Source organism: Erithacus rubecula, assembly GCF_903797595.1.
Source record: "Erithacus rubecula genome assembly, chromosome: 19".
Classification (NCBI taxonomy): Eukaryota; Metazoa; Chordata; class Aves; order Passeriformes; family Muscicapidae; genus Erithacus; species Erithacus rubecula.
The window spans coordinates 3,173,643-3,192,968 of NC_136671.1; the positions used below are offsets into that span (position 1 = coordinate 3,173,643).

General features: G+C 46.2%; 1 protein-coding gene across 6 annotated transcripts in view; it reads right to left on the reverse strand.

Annotated features, from left to right (window-relative positions):
* Positions 1–2,143: 2,143 nt before the first annotated feature.
* Positions 2,144–19,326, reverse strand: part of CABP1 (calcium binding protein 1) — a 28,066-nt gene continuing 10,883 nt past the window's right edge. For 2 of the 6 annotated variants that reach the window (XM_079322243.1, XM_079322246.1), the window contains exons 2-6: positions 8,545–8,575; positions 7,744–7,887; positions 6,361–6,470; positions 5,798–5,945; positions 2,144–4,109 (exon numbers count right to left, since the gene is read on the reverse strand). In XM_079322243.1, coding sequence (XP_079178369.1) covers positions 4,084–4,109; positions 5,798–5,945; positions 6,361–6,470; positions 7,744–7,887; positions 8,545–8,575 — 459 coding nt within the window. In that variant the 3' untranslated portion in view covers positions 2,144–4,083. Of the gene's footprint in view, positions 4,110–5,797; positions 5,946–6,360; positions 6,471–7,743; positions 7,888–8,544; positions 8,576–12,093; positions 12,275–16,838; positions 17,088–19,326 lie in introns of those variants that run through there. The other 4 variants (XM_079322245.1, XM_079322242.1, XM_079322247.1 and 1 more) reach the window with 4 other exon arrangements.

The window sequence follows — 19,326 nt, forward strand, 5'->3', positions numbered from 1 at the left end:
TGTAATGCATCTGTGGGCCTCTTAACCAGACACTTCTTGGAGAAGTGAACTGTTTGGTGGAATGTGTAGCCTGTCCCCAGTCTGTTCTGCCTAAGTTGGAGTGGACCCTAAAGCATGTTCCAGCTGCTGTGACATCAGTTCTTGGGATCATGGTATAACTGGGCCAGGACAAACATGGCACTGCTGCCAGGAAGGGGTTCCTAAAAACACAGGGTGCCTTAGGAAACCACATCCAGATTAGTAGCATGAAATGTGTGTGCTTAGCACCTCTCCAGATTCAGCCACTTCACGCTGATTCCTGGCAAATCATCTCAGCATTACAGACCCCAGCCCTGGCACCAGCATCTGATAAAAACCAGGCTAATCTCCTGTATCCCTGCTGTGTTTGTGACCTGTTGGGTGTCCCCCAAGTTCTGTTACCAAAAGAGTGCAAGCAGCCGTGGCCAGGACAATGCTGTCCAGTTGGTGAGGCCGAGGGAGGCCTCATTAGAGCTCATTTCTGCTGATTACAAATGATCCTCCCTAATCCTACACTTTAAACTGTGATGTGTGAATCAGGAACACAACTTTGAAGCACATAAACACTTTAAGTATTACCAGGTGTCCCTAGAATGAGCATTTTCTAAAACTAGCTTGGATGATCATTTCCCAAGAATCAGTAGTGCATCACAAAGCAAGAGAGATTAACTGAGCAGCAGTGAGGAGGGACAGTGGCTGTGCTCATCTGGGGGCAAGAGGAGCCCTCGCTGTGGCCCACAGGCTGGTCACAGCCCCTGGCAGAGGATGGCAGATGCTGTTTGGCCTGTGCTGTCCTATACTGCTGCCCCAAATCAATACTTACTGTCACACCAGCAACCTGATGCCAGTTTGTGCCCCAGATGTCAAAGGCTCCATCCTGTTACTAATCCACTGAGCCATCAGTCAGTCCCTTGATGCAGGCTGGATTTACACCAGTAACCTACAAGTGAAAGGCTCAGAGTCATTTTCTCAATCCCTTGATCTCTCCCTGCTCCCGGACAGCTGTGCCAAAATGACTGTCTTGAATCTGTCCTACCTGGTCTACCTACTACCCTGATTGTTCTCGAGCAGCAAGGGGCACATGTTTAGGGTATTAGAAATTTCCTGCTGGAAAATGGGATCAGGATTTGGGATATCCAAAATGAGCAGCAAAAATGTATGGGTCAGAAGCAGGCCTTATGGCTAATGAGATATCTAAGAAATCAGTGTGAGCCAACCCTACTGCCCCATAGCCCTCCCAAATGGCACAGGGAGGTACCCACAAGGGACCAGCTGTTCCCTGACATGCAGAGCTCCTTGGGAGCCTCCCTGGTACCAAATTGGAGATAAGAGCAAAAGGATTATCTCTGGAATTAGATTATTTAGATTGGATCTTTAATCTCTGCCCCTGTCTGCACAAGAAAAAAGTAAAACTCCCTGGGATTATTTGGGTTTGTTGTGAAAGTAAAATCAGGCTACCAGCAGGAGCTCAAGAGCTTCTGCTGGAAGGAAAAAAAAAAAAAAAAAAGGCTTTTGAGACCTGCCCTGTCTGACCTGTTCACTGTATCATGGTGAGACCTGGCAGAAAAGATCTACAGATGATTTGGCAGACTCAGCTTTCCCCAGAAGTAGCTGTGGTTCAAAGATTGCCTCTGCAATGGCACAAAGGTGTCCTGCAGCCAGTCTTTGCCTGGGACTCTTGGGATGACAAGCACAGCTCACACTACAAGCCACACTACAAACACAGGAACCTGCTTAAGTGAAAATGGCCATAGTTTGCAGGGAATATGCCCAGTCACCGTGATGCTACACTGTGGATTAGTTCAGCCTCTAGACATGTGATAACCATTTTTAAATAAAGACTGTCCTGTAATCTAATGCTGTGGGCAAAAGATGTGACTGCTCAGGGCAGGGTCTGGGAAGAAGGAAGCAGAGGTGGCCACCACGCTTGTGGCCTCTGACTCCATTGGGCTCCTGCAGGCTGTCTGTGGCACAAGACACATACCCCAAGCTGTGTCCAGTGCCCACAGGCAGGAACAGCACTCTGCAGCACACAGGCAGCAGCACAGCTGTCCTGCTCCACATGCACAGCAGCTCCTCCCTCAACAGGCTCCACTGTAAGTGAAGCACAGTTGTATACAACGCTCCCTTTGGCAGACACAAGCCTGCACATGGCTCCCCCTCCCCAGTGCTACCCTAAACACATTTATAATGTACCAGGACTCTGGACTCTGTTCAGTTTATCACCCTCATCTCCAATAACACCTTCAACAATACAGCTGCTGAGCCAGTAAATGTGGATATCTGTAAATATACATTTTCCAATTTCTTGTCTCACACCCACATTTCCAAGATGGGACTGACTCCATAGATAAACACACACAGTTTGCATAGACCCACTTGCATACAAACTCTTCTATTGCTGCACTCCTGGTACCTATCTGCACTCCTTTTATGTGCACACACACAAACCCTTCCTAGTGCACACACCTGTGCAAGCCCAAGTAAACACGCACACACACACAAGTATAAGAAGAAACATAGTTTTTCTGTCACTGGAGCATCAGCCATCACTACAGCTATGCTGGTTGGCACAGCAACAGGAAAGCAGAAGAGAAAATCCTCCTTTGGGACATGGATTTGTGGACACCAAGAATCTAAAAGAGAATCTCAGAAGTGAAAGATGGAGGAAGCAGGAGGATATTGGTCCTTGACCTCCCAGTTTGAGTAAGTAGGTAACCAAGAGGAAAACAGCTCCCAGTCCCACCAAGAAACACACAGTGATGATGGTAGCCTTTGAAGCCAAGCAGGAATTAATTCTGGCAAACTTGTGACTGAGCCTTTGCATAGATAAAGGAGACAACTGTAGGTCTGGTAGGCTAGGGGAAGGGACTGGTAGGTTGGGAGCATCTTGGGGAAAAAAGGATAAGATTTGAAGTGTCTGGAAGGAGCTGGTAGGGCCTGGAGGCTGCTGTTTTCCCTGATGCAGACACGTGCAGCATTCCAGAGGATAAAGAGGTTGGAGAGCAGTGCACTGCCACACAAGGAGGCTCTCAGCCAATCCCCAGCACCAGTGGAGGTACAGCTCAGCTCCCACAGCATGGCTCACAGTTGTGTTTAAAATGATCTGAAAAGGGTGAGATTGGCTATTGCTGCCTATTTCCTCCCCACCCAGCTCCCCTCTGGACCCTTTCTCCCACAGCTCCTTCCCACAATACTGCAGGGGCTCTCACCTGTGCCCATGCCAGTGGAGGGGATGCAGAGACGGGGACCCTTCGCAATGCTCTCACTGTGAGGCACCTCCAGGACCTTGGCCATGGGGACAGGGGAAGGGAGAGCAGAATCCTGACACAGACTCAGTGGCTGGCACTGACTCCCCTTTCTGCAGCAAGGGCTTGCTTCTGGATCCAGGTGCAGACTGGGTGTGCATCTGCCCAAGCCCTTCTCCCCAGCCCGGCCATCACCTCTCACAGGGACATTCAGGCTCCATATCATTTCAACGTGCATATTTATCACTTTCCCCCCGCAAGACATATATTTGAATTTACTCTTGGTAAACATAACCACAGGAGATGCAAATAAGTGTTGGGGAAGCATAAATAACTCCACACAGATAGACACACACTGAGACAGCAAACACAGACACGGTTCACCAAGGGAAACCAAGAAGTGCAGAGCACGCCCTGAGGCTGCCACCAGTCCCAATGGCTTTGCTCTCATCCACCACACCAAGAGGATTTCTCCTGCTTTTGCTTTGCAGCAGCTGGTGGGAGAATAAAGCTGGGGAGGAGGAGTCTAAAGTTGCAAATATCCCATGAAAGCATCATGGCAAGTCCTGGCTCTGCAGTTTCCTGCAATCATCTTCAAGGAATGGTTCCAGTTGTAGGAAGTTGCAAGTCTTTCACAGTGTGAAAGGGTGGAGGGGCATGGGGACCACCATGAGGGAGGAGCAGCAGGTCATCTTGCAATGTCCTAATTGCAGCCAGCCGATAAACCTTCATGTAGGAACATCGGGGCTAGATGCTCCATCTAGGTCCTCTTCTGCCCTCTCTAAGGTGCTGATTCTTCTTTAGCTGAGAATAATCTTCAACGGGACATCATGCGAACAAACTCTGCAACCAACAACACAAGACAGCCCTGAAGAAGGCATCCATGGTCCCCAAGCCAGCTCTCTGCCATTTGAGACAGCAAGCAGCCAGGGTGAGACTCAGCTGTGTGCTCTGAGACTGGCCCTGAGAGCTCACACAACATGGGCTTTAATCCTGCCATTAGATATGGTGATAAGATCCCTCTAGCAGGTCAGTTCATTTTCTTGGACTCCTTCCCAGCCACCTACGGTCTTGTTTGCACAAGCAACTCTTTGTGCAACACTACAGCAAGCATTGTCTCTCTTCACTGAAACTTCAGGGAACCTTGATTTACAGTTTTGAGAACACAGTATGATTTCTTAGTAAACTTGCCACTTGACAGAGATACCAGTGTGGGAAAGCATGAGAGTTTTGCTGGATACTGGCATTCTTTTAGAGAAAAAAATTACTTTAAGGGAGGTCTTGTTTTTAAAGATACATGTTAACTGCAAGGATACCTGGGATCTATTTCTTGACTACCCTGCAGTTTGTCAAGTCAATTGTAATTGTTCAAATTGAGTTAAATGCCATCAAATATAAATGTGTTTTCATTCTGCACTTGAATTGCTGAGGAACTAATGACTGCAAAGAGGAGGGCAGTGGAAATTACCCCCTTGACTTCTCCTTTTCTATTGACGGAGGTGTCCTTTGACAACTAAAGTGGTAACTCACAGAGAAATTGATACTGGGATAGCATTTCATGTATTTTAGCTGTCTAACATAATTTAGCTGTGGGAAACAAGGAGAGCTACTGTCATGTAATCAGCCAGTCCATTAGAACAACTGCAGTTACCAGATACTTTTCAGGAAGATACTGGTGGTATTCTAGTATTTTCAAAGCCTTCAGAGGCTTCAGTAATCCTGGTCATGTAGGAGATGCAGGAATGCTGCTGTGCCAAAAAAATTATGTCAATTTTACTTTAATTTTATAGTTCCTGTACTTCACCCTTACTGCAAAGGGACATCTGGATTCCTACCAGGGAAAAAAGCAGCCTGCCACACTCTCTCCCCTTCCAGCTCTTATATCTTCTTAGCTGTCTGATATCAACTGCTTCCTTGCCAGAAATGCTGGCCTCTGTTATTATCACTTCTGCCACAGCTAATGGCTAGGATAGTAGCCTAACCACTTATTTTTCAAAGTTCTTCTGGTATGAAAACTGTGAGAAGAAATTAATTATCTCTAGGATTTAACATGACACCTATACATCAGATATCTGCAGTCTCAGTGAGCACAGCTGGCACGAGACCATCTTCTGGCATAAAGGCAAAGAAACAAATTCTCTATAAACCTATATAACAAAGGTGAGTCAGAGGAAATGGTAGGTGCAATACATTCTCCAAAGCAATTTAGACACCTCACAGCTCTTACTGTGAGATAAAACAGATTTAAAGAAAGGAAAATGCCCCATAAAATAATGGTAGGCACTGCATGTGTGCACCAGGATCTGCTTCTGTATGTCAGGTTCTATCTCTTATCATGCTAGAATTATGGAGACCCAATCCAAACTGAGATACAGCAAGAGGTGATCCACAAATGAACAATTCATCTGACTGAAAAAATTAATTTTTTTTTCCCATACTTCAGAACCCTGAGCATGCAAATCTTCATCTTTTGATCTGCAACTCGGACTCACACCAGAGCAGATGGACAGTGAGTGTGGATCCCTTCTCACCTTCAAAATCCACACGCCCATCTCCATTCAGATCCACGTCCCGGATGATCTCTTCAATATCCCGGTGACCCACCTGCTGCCCTAGAAGTTTCTTCATGGCTTCTCGCAGCTCACTGGTGCTGATCTCCCCATCACCATTGGTGTCAAACTGCAAGCACATGAAAAATACCAGCACGGGAGATACAGTTAATGGGAACAGATCTTGCTTTGAGTTAGTTTTTTGTATTGTCCTGCTCCTGAGAGCCCTATATTTTCTTCATTCCTTCCATGTCTCCATTCCTTCCTTCCTTTTGCTCCTTTGGGTGTCTTTTGGATCCAGTCTGTCTTTTCTCCTCAGAAAACCCTTGCAAATGCTGTGTCTGCACCAGCTTTTCTCTTCCTTGCCTCAAGAGTTCCTTTATCTTAGAAATGTTCTCTGCTCCTCCCTTATTCCATGCCTGACTGGGCTCTTTCTAGGTCTTCCACTGTGCTGCTCTCTCCTCCTCCTCTTCTCCAGTGGGTCTTCTCTCTATCCTGTCTTATGTTGTTCACTTCTAAGGGGACATGCAGAAGGGATCACTCACCTCTCTGAAGGCATCACGGAGTTCTTTTACACCAATCATGTCTGCAGTTTCTGCTAGAAGTTTTGGTCCCATCAGCTCAACAAAATCTTCAAAATCCACATGGCCACCCACTTGGGACAAGATGAAAGATTGTGTGTAAGAACTCCATAAGTTAGCCAAGACCAGCACTCAGTTTTCATTTCTGTGTGCCCCAGAGAGTGCTTGGCCCTCCAGGAAGCAAAGCACAGAAGGTGTTGGACAGTGGAAGGAAAAGGAGAGGTAGTTTACCCTGTATTTTCTGGATTATGGGCTGGGCAGAATGAGCCCAAGCTATTCCATCCTAGGCTGCCATGGACTGTCACACCCTTATTGCATCACACAGTGCGTATCACAGGCTTGATCGTTGTAGTGCTTACAGCAACTGTGCTGTGCTCGTGCCAAAGGGCACGGCAAGGACACAGCATGATGTTCCTGCAAAGCCTGGGCAGTGCCCTGCAGCACTGGTGCAGTCCTGCTCCATCACAGCAGCTAATGCACGTCCAACTGTTTATTCATTGCATTAGCTCTTTTACTTGTTAGTGCCCTGAGAGCTGTAAGCAACACTCTGAAATTCCCAGGCACTCATGTGCCAGGGTTATCAGCTGCTTTTGTGTGTGACTGGTTGCATATGTCACAGCTGTTTTCCTTCCCCTGACCAAGTAACTTGTCTTTTTAATATAATCCTGTGTCAGAAATAACATGCACTTAAATACACTTCTCTCCACCTGGATGAGGGTGATATCCTGCACTGCCACAAATGAGAGGTGACAAAAATGACAGTGAAAGACAAGAGCCACAAACACAGTTACAGTGAATCAGATGCATTTGTCACATCTTTCCATGACTGCAGCAGATGCTTCCATCTGACACTGCCAGCACAACTTGCTCAGAGCCCATCCCCAGACACACAGCAGATACACAAAAAGCCACCACAGATCAACAGCCCATCCATCACCCATCTGAGCAAAGCATCCCTATCTTCCCAGGCTCACTCTTCAGTTTGACACCACCTGACAACATCTTCAATGTGACAACACACAGAACCTGTGCACCAGTGCCTGACTGCCTGCATTATGGGCAGTTTTATACCTGACAACAACATAACTATGAAGGACAACCCTTCCACTCACTGTTCCCATAAATTATACAGTCCACACAGTCCCTTTGATAAGCAAAACTAAAGGTATCGACTTCTAGGGACCACAAACAAACAAATAGAAGAGATGATAAGGAGTGAAAATCAGAACCAAAGAAGAGAGGGGGAAAATCCAAAGGAAAAGAGGCAGCCAGAGACCAAGAGGACCTGAGGCGATGATGCAGCGTACAGAAGCAACAGGCAGGTACAGCTGGGTGTGTGTTACTCACGGTTCATGTTGATCTGCTGGGAGAGCTCTATTAGCTCCATCTCAGTAGGCATGTAGCCCATGGTCCGCATGCAGTTCCCCAGGTCCCTGCAGTTAATAAACCCATCCCTGTCTTTATCAAATTCCTTAAAGGCTTCTCTTAATTCTGTGGGAATGGAAGAACAATATTGTTAGTGACAGCTTGAAATACCTTTTCCAAGAAAACTCCCCAGAATAAACAGCACTTTATGAAGGCAGACTCTCTAAGATACTCAGTATTTTCCCACCAGATCTCCCTGCATGAGGCAACGACTGGAGCAAAGTTAAGCTGTTCTGTCAGCAGTGCTGCTGACCCATTTTTGCTCGGACTACAAGTGTCACAAACACTTCATTGCTAAACTGTGCTCCCTAGAGAAACTGCAACTATTAAGTTTTTCCCACTTTTACCTCTGCACTCTATTATATACCCCTCACTGTAGGGATTAGCAGGTAACAGAGCTTCCTTGGAGCCATATTATAGTATCATGCTCCACAAGACTTTCTGTGGGAGCTGGTGGGACAGCAGTTCCCCAACAGCCAATATCCCATTACTTACTTATCCTCTCACCCTGAGGAATATGGAATGGATGCAAATTTCTTCACAGCCAGAACCCTTTCCATTTTATACATGATTTCTTTTGATGGGCTTGGCAGGAATTATATCAGTAATCATCTCCCTTGATTTGCCCCAAAGCATTTTAACCCATGGGGCCAACATGAAAGAGCCAGCCAATAGGTTTTAGGGCAGGGAGAAAGAGGAAAAAGAAGGAACAACAAATTTTACCTTCAATTTCTTCCGGACGCAGTTCTCTATCCTGCAAAAAGAGAACATATTATGTTCAAGACATTTGTTGGCCACAAACATAGTTTCAAAATAGGACTTGCTGGTTCAAAGGGTTCTGGAACAAGCCAGAAAGTGAGAAAATAAACAAGAAGGTGATGACATGTTTAATACCATCTACCTAGGAAGGCTTCCCAGCTTTCCTTCCCGAAGAGAGAGGTGTTAACTTGCACACATTTCTCTGGAAGCCCCTCTCCCTCTCATCTGTTGACAAGGAGGTGACGGGTGGTCCCTGAACAGAATAGACCTGGACCAACACAGCAAGATTTGTGGCCTCCCCCCTGATGGTACTATTGGCACCTCATGAAGCTGCTTTGTCATTCCCCAGCACCAAGTTCTGGAGCAGAGACTGCCCCTGCAGCAGTTACAATCTCCTTTGGAGCCCTGATTGTATTTCTACTGTCACTCCTGCTGACACACACAGATCAAAGCAGCTGGAAGCAGTCCTTGTAACCAGCAGGTCTAGACTATCATCTGCTCATATCACTGCTTGATCTCTGTCCTTCTGGCAGGACAGCAATAGCCATGAGGTCTCTCACAGTCAATGTCTCAGTGACATCTATAATCTATCCCCACAAAAAGGTAGGAACTTCCCCCTTCCTCCCAGCCTCAACTCCATATACAAGCATTTTGAAACCAGTCATGAAGGCAGACACACAACATACACATCATCAAGGTCATCTACAAATGAAAGAGGACAAGGATTCACCATGTTCAGGAAACAATGCAACTTCAAACATCCAATTTGAATTTCTTGGAAGAAGGGGGAGGATATTAGAGTATAGGAAAGTTCCAACACTGCACCAGGAAGAAGAGATGAGCATGGAAATGCACTGCTTTCTGGTTTAAATGCACTTTCTAATTCCTCTCATGGCTCCCAGGCAAATCCAAAACATCTGAGAATTTGGAAACACAGAAACGCGATCTCTTTTGTTGCTCTCGGCTTTTCCCCTCAACTGTGGGGAGTTTTTCTTTGCCTTCCAGGTGTCCTCCAGCCTCACCACATGTGCCTGTAGACGGTGCCTTTGATCAGTTTGAGAAGGATGATCCTCTGCTATTTAACCACAGGCTCCTCTGGAAATTCTAATGGCAGCTGCTCAGAGTGCATAGCAAACTAGGACACACACTGGTTTACGTCTGTGCAGAAGTGGGCTGTGCCAGAGAAATTACCAGCTTGCCACTCATAACCTTCCCAGAGGCATCTCTGTGCTGGATGGAACTGTTGGAGCGTGCTGGCTCTGCTGTTTCATCCTTCACAGACCTGGTATTTTCAAACATGTCATCCCATTTGTTCTGCTTTCATCAATACCAAGTAATAAAACAATTCAAACTCCAGAGACCGGATGCAGGAGGCATAATTGCCCTTAGATAAAATAACAGAAGAAAACCACCCATGATCAGTTCCAGCACCTTGTGCACTTTATTCCAGCAATTGCCGACCCTGATCCCTGGAGATAGTGGCTGGGTTCACAGCAGGTGCAGGGCTGTGAGTGCAGCGCTGCAGTGTAAAGGTGCCATGACTCACGCGCAGAAGCCGCTGTCTTGTGAGAGCGGCCAGGGTAGGACCTGGGCCTTCCTCCAGCACAGTCCTCACCAAACCATCCTCCTCCTCCCCCCTCACTGAAGGCCACATTGCAACTGACATCGGTAACACTTGTCAGAAGTGGGGGCTTCAGCACTGGCTCTAATTTTGCACACCAAAGAATTTGCGTTTGCCACAGACTGCAAATGCAGAAGGAGGGGGAGGATGTCCCTCCAAAAATCTGACTCAAGTGATAACTAACGTCATGAAGAGGTTCTCTGTTTTAAATTTGAAAGATCCCCTAAAATGATTAAGGAGTAAAATTGCTTGGGATAAAATTGGCTGAATCACTCTAAAGCTTTCGGAGAACATATGGGAAGGGGAATAAAACTATTCCAAGAGCTTAGATCCTAGATATTAGCAGAGGTGACTCCCAGAGGGTCCATTATACTTAATGGTCTTACCCTCATTTATTTCTGTTCTATGCATAAGAAATCCTGTTGGCCTAGAGAGTCAGTAAAAGTAAAGCTGTGTATTAGATGCACTTATTCTACATCAGGGTACTTAGAGACATCACTAATCCTATTTTGGAGACCTCTTAGGGTACAGTGAGCTTCCATGGCCTAAGCAAGATGGACACTCGTCCAGCTGTCCACTAGGGAGCTGGACCTATCTCCTGTGACAGGTGGCTATGTCAGGACAGCAAGTGTACTTGTGCAAGAGTGTTTCCTGATTTAGTGACCTGGCACATGGACAATGTCATCACTTAGTGGCTGAAGGTTAGGAAGAACAAAAGCCCTTTGATCAATAATGACACATAATTATCCTTTTTTGAGTTGTTGGTTGAAGCAGAGGCTTCAGAAATAGAGACCTACAGAGCCGTCTCCTACGGCTGTAGATGACCATATCAACACACAAGTAAAGCAGAGGTTTCTTGCAGAGGCAATAAACCTCAGGTTCTGAGGCAATTGGAGTGAGCTTTGTTTCACCACAAGAATATGGAAGGCACTGGATGAGTATCTGACAATGCACATATTCACTCATATATATCCATAAAAGGTGTGTTAATCATATGTTTCTGTTTGTCTTTAAATTCATGTTATTGTAGAAGTAGAATGGGGGCAAAAACATGTTTTAGTTATGGTAAAGACACAATATTGGGGTGTATACGTACAAGTACATATTTTTATTGCTTGTATATAAATGCATACATTGAAGGCATATGAACACCTAGTTATAATAGGTGTGACTTAATGAATAGCTGTGGTTCTGCTATTTCTCTCTCTCCCTCTGTGAGGGTAATATAGCATTTGGTAGCCTGGCACTATTTGCAAATATAAGGACAGCCTGATGTTCCTCAGTTTGACTGGCTGGAATTGCTGCAGTGTCAGGCTGGGTATGTCAGCGCATAAGAGATTGTGTTTGGGTATCTGTGAGGAGGCAGCTGACTGCTTATTTCTGCTAGTACTAGTGCACTCACTGTGAACTGATAGGAACAATGTCAAACATGGACAGCTTGTTCCCAATACAGATGCCCTGATTTGAATTTAACTGGCTATTTAGGCTTTAAATGCTAATCTAAGCCTGGGAATGAGATATGTCTTGCTGCAATAACAGCTTAGAGCATTGGACTCTTCCTGAGTCCATATGATTATGCCAGTCCTGAAGTCCTAAAACGTCTTCCTGAATTCATATAGTTATGGCTACTTGCGTGTACACTTGGACCTATCTTCCATAGCTGCAAGTTTAGAATCCTCTTTTCTTGGTGTTTAGGCACAAGGGTATGTGCAAACCCTTCAGCTTAGACATTTGTCTGTGACTGTATTTGCACTTGGAGCTGGAGCCGGGATGCGCGAGATCCCGGGCTGGGAGTTACAGAGCTCCATGCAGACGGAGCACGGGAGCGGCTCCGCATCCCCGACTCGCGTCCACGTGTCTGTGCGTGTCTCGCCCCGCTGGGTGTAACTTACGTACAGGCTGCCTGTTTTCTGCGAAGCCCTTCCTCAGGAAGATGCATGCTGGCCCCAGCAGGTTGTGCATGACGGCGCAGTTCTGGGCCAGCACCATGAGCGGACCCTGGTACTCGCCAGCCGACGACCCCTCTTCGCTCGTCTGGACAGCTTTATAGCTCGTCTTCTCGTCATGGCGGATCTTCCCAGCCAACCAGCAGCAAGCAAACAACACAACAGAGGATGTTACCTCCCCATCTCGTTCCTCTGAAGTTTTACTGAACCACCTCGCAGAGACATAACTGCTAAGTTTCTTTCATCTGGTGCACACTGTGTCCCCCCCACCAGCCTATTAGGTTTTGTACAGAAGCAGTAAGTCCAGGAGTTCACTTTCAAAAGCTGAAAGAAGAACAACCAACCACGAGAATTTCACTTTGAAATTACATCAAACTCTCAGCACTGCTCACATCTACTCAGACAGAGCCCAAAGTGCCACACTCCCGCAATCAGCCCCAGAGTTAACACTGCCTCGAATGAGCTGCAAAGGACAAGCACATCCCAACTTAACAGTACGTGTGCCAGCCCCTGCTGCCGGCAGAGCCGCGTTGGCCAGGGCATCCCCAGGAGAGCAGGCAGAGCCTGCACAAAGCCTCTGCTCGGGCTCCACGTTACTTTTCAGCAGAACAGCATCACACGCTGTATCACGTTATCAGAAGAACGTTTTCAGCATCAGGTGGCCCTGCCAACTGCAGGCTCACGCTGCCTCGTGCAGCTACTAATTACTTACAACCTCAGGGTTTGAGGCACTTACTGCCCTGGCCTCTTTTAATCACTGACAGTCCCAAAGTGGAGATCAGGCACAGGCACAACATTTTTGAGTGTTTGCATTTGCACATTTTCCTAAGTGCACACGTCCTGCTAAGTTAAGGCTCCAGAACAGAATCCAGCACTGGATTTTATAAGGAGGCGCTGCTTTCCTTTTATAGAAATGCATTTCCCTGGCTCTGCAAAAAACCTCTTATCCTGATATTCCCATGCAGCTATAAAAAACCATCACAACCCACAGGACCCTTGGTTTTACAGAATAAACATTAATCATACATCAGATTCTTCTTCAGGAATGATTCTACTTTTACAGCCAGTGTTCCCAGGGGTGATCAGAGAAGCTCTGTCACTTGTCATTGTCTCTATTAACCCTTTCATGAAAGCCTGAGGTACATTTTCAGGCTAAAAGACCAGACACAAACATCCCCCCATTCACACTTGTCTGAGACTATTATATCTACTTGCTGTGTCTGCCATGTGCTATTACATTGCATGCATGGTTTGTAATTTGCCTTTTTGTACACAGTCTTACACCAATCTGCTCATGTATAATGTCATGTGAATATCAAGCATCAAAACAAAAATAACTCAAAAAGCAAGCCATGGAGAAAGAAAATGATGAAGCAGAAAAGCATTTTTGTTGCAGTCATGGATGAGAAAGAAGTCTGTCTCTGATTAATTCTGACACATAGGACACTTGTCCTTAAAAACTGAAATATGAGCATCCATCCACGAATGGCATATTACTAGCTCAGCTAAATGTCAAGACATCTGTGTTGAGCTACACAGCTTCGTGACATCAGAGAAATGTATTTTCAAAATTATCAGCTTTTATTTCCTGGCACATTTTTCAGTTTAATATACCAAATAATATTAATCACTTAAATACTCCACATCAGTTCTGTGTTTAATTCCAGTGAAGCCATGTGAAGGATGCAAAGCCCCACAGCCCCAAATGTTTGTTTGCTGACACTTCCAGACAATTGTTTATTGCCAAGCTACACAGCAGTATCTCATAATAGTCATCCCATTATTTTTCTGTCTCAATAGAGGTTGCCAGTTTGTCAAAACAGTTGCCAAGAGCCACTGAGGACTGTGACCAGACAAACTGTTGCAGTGCCAGAATACCAAGGTGAACAGCTCAGCGAGGCTCCTTGCCCTGCCCTGCCACAGCAGGCAGGATTTATGGCATTCAGTGTTCCCTCTGCCAGCAGTCTCCAGCAAATACCCACTCAAGTTCCCTTCACCGTGTTTCTTCTACATCCCAGAAGGGAGGGAAGGGAGTTGTGATATTGGTATGGGCAAAGAAACATCAGCCACCCATTAAGGGGGAAACAGAAGTGTGCAAGACAGAGAAAATTCAAGGATAGGACTGGGGAGATCAGGCTTTCCCAGTCCCTTCCCTGAGCAAAGGAGGAGCACTACTAACCTTTCTGGCCAAGTCCAGCCCTTGGCTGTGTCAGACCAGCAGATTATGGAGTGGGTAGAGACCTGGTTGATCTAGAGATGGCCAAAGTGGTAGAGAGGTGTGATAAAGTGAGGGACCTGGATGCCAAGGCTTTTAATTTCTGCACAGCAGAAGCACACCAGGATTCACTTGATTTCTCTGCCTGAAGGTCAGAGGGACTTTGCAGAACAGCAAGCCAAAAGGGGCCTCGATCCCAACTGCAGTATCTCTTGGAGGGAAAAGCAGCCAGGATGGCTTCCACAATTGCTGGGGGTGACACTGTGACAATAAGAATCTGAAGCTTCAAACAACAGACATGGAGTCAAAGCCTGATCAAACAAGGTACCCTGGTGTCATCCAGACTCAGACCAAGCCAGCAGGTGCCTGGGAGTGAATCGCAATTTTCGGATTCAAATCATATATTTAAGAGTTCAGACTGTCACCCAAGAGCAGCTTCTTCACATGTTTTCTGCAGTCCCTCCTCTAACATTTCAGCAAAATGAGTTTGCTCAAAGCAAAATCTGAGAAAAAATTGATTGAGATCATATAATAGCAAAGTGAAGTTGGGCAATGTTAAGACTGGTCTGCAAAGTCTCCACTGTAATAATGTGTGTTGCAATTAAAAGAATGGCAGAGTACGAGGACCTGTCAGGATGAGTGCCTTATTTCATAGCTCACTAGAGTGATGTCTGAGAAATTCTCTAATTCAACTTTGCAACTTTTTCTCTTCAGTCCTGACATCCCAGATCTTGTAACTAGGCTCAAAGTGAGTTATTCAAAGCAGCTTTTAGAAAAGAAAGAATAAATTACCTCAAAGACTGACAACACAGAATTTACAGGTTCTTGAATCTATTTTGATTCAAGCAGCCTGGCTCCATGTCAGACTTTAATTGCAATCGCCTTGCACAGTTGCAGCCAACTCCTTTTATTCCAAGTTGGAGGTGATGACCTACAAGCAACCAAGTTGGTTTTTCATATGTGCAACACTTGGGTGAACCTCAGCTACTTCTACATCTCCCTGCAGGTCACCCTGACCTAGAGATTGTCTCAGCACTGTTTAACTGCTTGGTGATGAATTCCCTCATCAAGCATCCCAGCTCCTCCACAGCAGCACTGTGCCATTACTGGCTTTGTTTACAGCAGCCAAGATAACAAGCAAATTGTGTTTCTATACAGAAGAGGCCAACATGCAGCCAAAAGAAGCACTCTACAATGGAGGTCCTCTCCCAGACCCTCTCAGAGAAGTTTTCCCAGGTGGCAAGGTCTCTTGGATGGAGCATCTTGATGGCAGTGGCATTTCACTGTTGTGAATATCTTCACAGAGGCAGCATCTCATTGCAATACTTTGGATGACCAGCATAACTTTATAATTTATGGAGAATGAACTGCATAGCTTTTTGCTGAGCTATTAGATTTGCAGCGATGCCAAGTGAGAACTGTGTGGCTGACAGGTAAACAGTACTGTAAGATCTCCCTCAGTCAAACAAGAAATGTTTCTGGGGCATGTCATTCCCATTTCAAACCAGTCCATAACAGCAGATTTATTCCTGAATTTAATTTTTTCCCTGCAAAGCCTCAGCACAGAGTAGACTGTGAGCTGGGGCTGAAGCCTAGGATACATGTGGCAGCTCACAGATGAAGTCCAGCTGGACCCAAGCATGTAGACACATGGGCCATGCTGATGTGCAACATGATGCACAAACACACAGCCAGGACCAGTGTGTCCACTCACAAACAGAAGAATGGGCAAGCAGAACAGAGAGAAAAACATGCTTCCATACCCAAAAACATACCTACAAAACTAATTGTGTGAATATGCAAGGATGGATAGACATGAAAAATGTACATGTCTACACACAGACTTCTGTGAGGACATGCACCAGCAGGTGAGTACACACAGCACCATACAAGCAAGAGCATGTGTGTGATACACAGAAATCCCCCCTTCTGCACTCACAGCAAACCTGCTCAGGAACTCAGGATGCCTGCGTAGAGACGTAAAGAGCTAAGGACACACATGTACCTCAGATGGGCCCATAAGTGAGCACTCTGACACAGCAATGGCTACACATACAGACATGTGACTCTTCACTTATACATGCATATATGTATGTATACCCATGACTCCAGCAGATAACTCTCAACCGAAGCACGTGCACACGCACACTGAGGTGCCCTGACAGGAGTGTGCCAGCACACTGTGCACATTGACAAGCACATGCTTGCACGTACCCAGAGGAGGGCTGTACACACACAGTGAGCAAGACTCGAGCCTACACACACATTTATTTATACATATTACGGCTCTCAGCATCCTGGGCTCTACTGGCTGCACTTGGATGAGCAGCTCTTACAGAAAAAGTCTGGTGAAGAAGCTGAACCCTTCATACTCATCTCTGTTTCGCCCACCTCCCATTCTCATCTGCCCATAAAGTCACCCATCCCAAGAAGCAGGGCTGGAAATGCACAGTGCACTTTGATTCAGGGAACATACCTTTTTAGAGAGGTTTCTCAGAGGAGACTTCACACAGTTGCCCATAATATGTTGAAGCTGCCTTTCCGGTGGACTTGGTTATAAAGGAACTGAAGCAATTGATCCCATTAAAGGTATTCCTTGGGAGCAAAGCAAGAAAGGCAGCGCCAGGCAAATCCAAACAGCTACTGGCTGCTGGGGCTTTCCCTCTTCAGGGAGCTTTTTCTCTCTCTGCCTCTCTCTCTCCGTATTTTACTTTATGTTCACTTTCTTGAAGAGATGAAGCAGGAAAGAGAGGGAGGGGAGAGAAACAGACAGAAAGAGAGGGAGAGAGAGGGAGAGAGAGAGAGTGAGTGAGAAGGGGGGAGAGAGGGAGGCGGATGTATAATCTACATCAGATTAATGTTCAAATCCCTCCCACCCCCCTCAATCTGCAGGCAAGATCGTTTCAGTCATAGGAGAGGGCTGTTTCAGGGAGAATTAAAACAGAGAGGCAATGCTAGAAGTGATTTCAGTGATGAGTTCTGTGAATCTAGCTAGTTTGGGTCCACACAGCCTCTGAACACTGCATCCCTACCCACCCCCATCTAACTCCTCTCAGCTTTTCAATCACCACAGCATCAGGCTGGCCAGAAGGCAATCCACTTAGGGGCTTGGAGCAGACCACAGCTCATTTCGGAACAGAAATGGATCATTTATCTGCGTGGGACCTGTTTCAGCTTATAAATACCAGCAGACATAGAAGTGTCTGATTTTTTCCCTGTCACAGTGGAATCAAGCCTGGAGACAGCCGTCCTGGGACCCTACAACACTCTCAGCTTCAGGACAGTAACATTTAACCACAAGGGAGAGATCTTGAGCCAGTCTTGCAGTGAAGTTTTTCCAGCTTTCTGCAAGTAAAAATCAATTGGCAGTTTAACACGCACAAATCTGCCAAAGATGGGCTCACACCTGAATCTTAAATCTAAACAGCCCCAGGTTAGATAATGTGAATCAAAGAACTTTGATGTCAGATCCATCCATCCATTCCATTTGCAAGAGCCCAAGTCCTGGAATAAATAAGAGGCACCTGAACCTAGACCTGGCTCTAAACTGGACTTTACGCCTGTAGTGTAGAATAATCTCTGAAAGAAAAGGGATGTTTTTATCCTGATATCCTAATATTTTTATCATGATCTCAGGCTGAGCATAAGAGCACTCAGCCTGAAAAGAGATTTAAATTGCATTAAAAACACATTATCACACTCAAGCAACAGGATCTGAGCAGGATAGTGAATACACCTTTATCTATGAAGGCACCACAGCTGCAGCTCTGCAGTGATAGGAAGTATGAAGAGCTACCTCCTTCAAATACCTTGGAGACTGGGATGACACTGATCTTACACCCTGTTATGCAGTGTCCTGGTTGGACACTCAGATGTTGAGCTGAAAGATTTCACATCTTTGTTTGCAAGTGTGGTTCCAAATAAAAGCTTCTATGACTTTCTCCATAGGCTCCACACACTTTTTTTGAAGGAGCTAAGGACTCACTCTCCTAGCAGCTCTAGGGCTGTAGGACAGAGAAGGATGAACTGTCAATGTCACAACAAAGCAGAGATTTCTTCTCCCACCCTGATGGTGCTGTGGCAAATTAAGTATGATTCCAAGATGACTCAACAGTTGCTTTAGGGGTTAGAGGCTTTTTCCACCTAAGGAAATGAGTTTAGGAGTCCAAGTATGAAAAAAGTCCACAGCTTCTCCAGTTATAATAACAGACAGAAGTGGATGGCTATAAGGAATGGTGTTTCTTGCTATTCCTTGTACTAATGGCTTTCCAAGAGTGAAGGCAGTAGGGCAGTTTCAGCTCAGATTCCCTCAACGCCTTCTTTATTGAATGACCTGGGTAGGAGCTGCACAAAGGTCCACGGGCTCTCCAAAACAAGCTGCAGCAGGTGATGCTGGAAGATACTCCTTGTCTGCCCCTTGCACCCAGGGCTGACTGAGAGGAGGACAGAGGGGAAGACCTCCAGAGCAGAGCCCACCCATGCTAGGCTGGGAAGCAAAACCTTCCTGAGCTGGGCCTGTCTCCTGCTGTGACAGGAGATGCTGAGGACAAATACAGTCACTCCCTGAGGGCTGTGCCACTCCTGGGCCTTGCAGTGGGGGACTTTGCAGGAAGATGCTGAAACTCTCAGCTGCTCTCAGGCTTCCATCTTCAGCCCTATTTCTCTTTCCCCTCTTAAGGCAGCTAATGGGAGGCTGATCTACCCTCTGACAAAGTGTCAGTCATTAATAATGTGCTCTGTCAGCTGGAGCCATTCCCCAGGCTCCTTGTTTATTGACAAAGCGCTTGTCTCCCTTGAGCAGAAGCTGCCACACAGCGAGTGAGGCGCCTGGGCTCCTTCCCGAGACAAACGACTTCAATTCCAGAGCAGAGAGGAGAGAGAATTGCCTTTCTGCTCCTAATGAATCTCTCCCTGACAGGGAGCATGGAGGCCAGGAACACCCTGCAACTGAGAATTGCCCACCT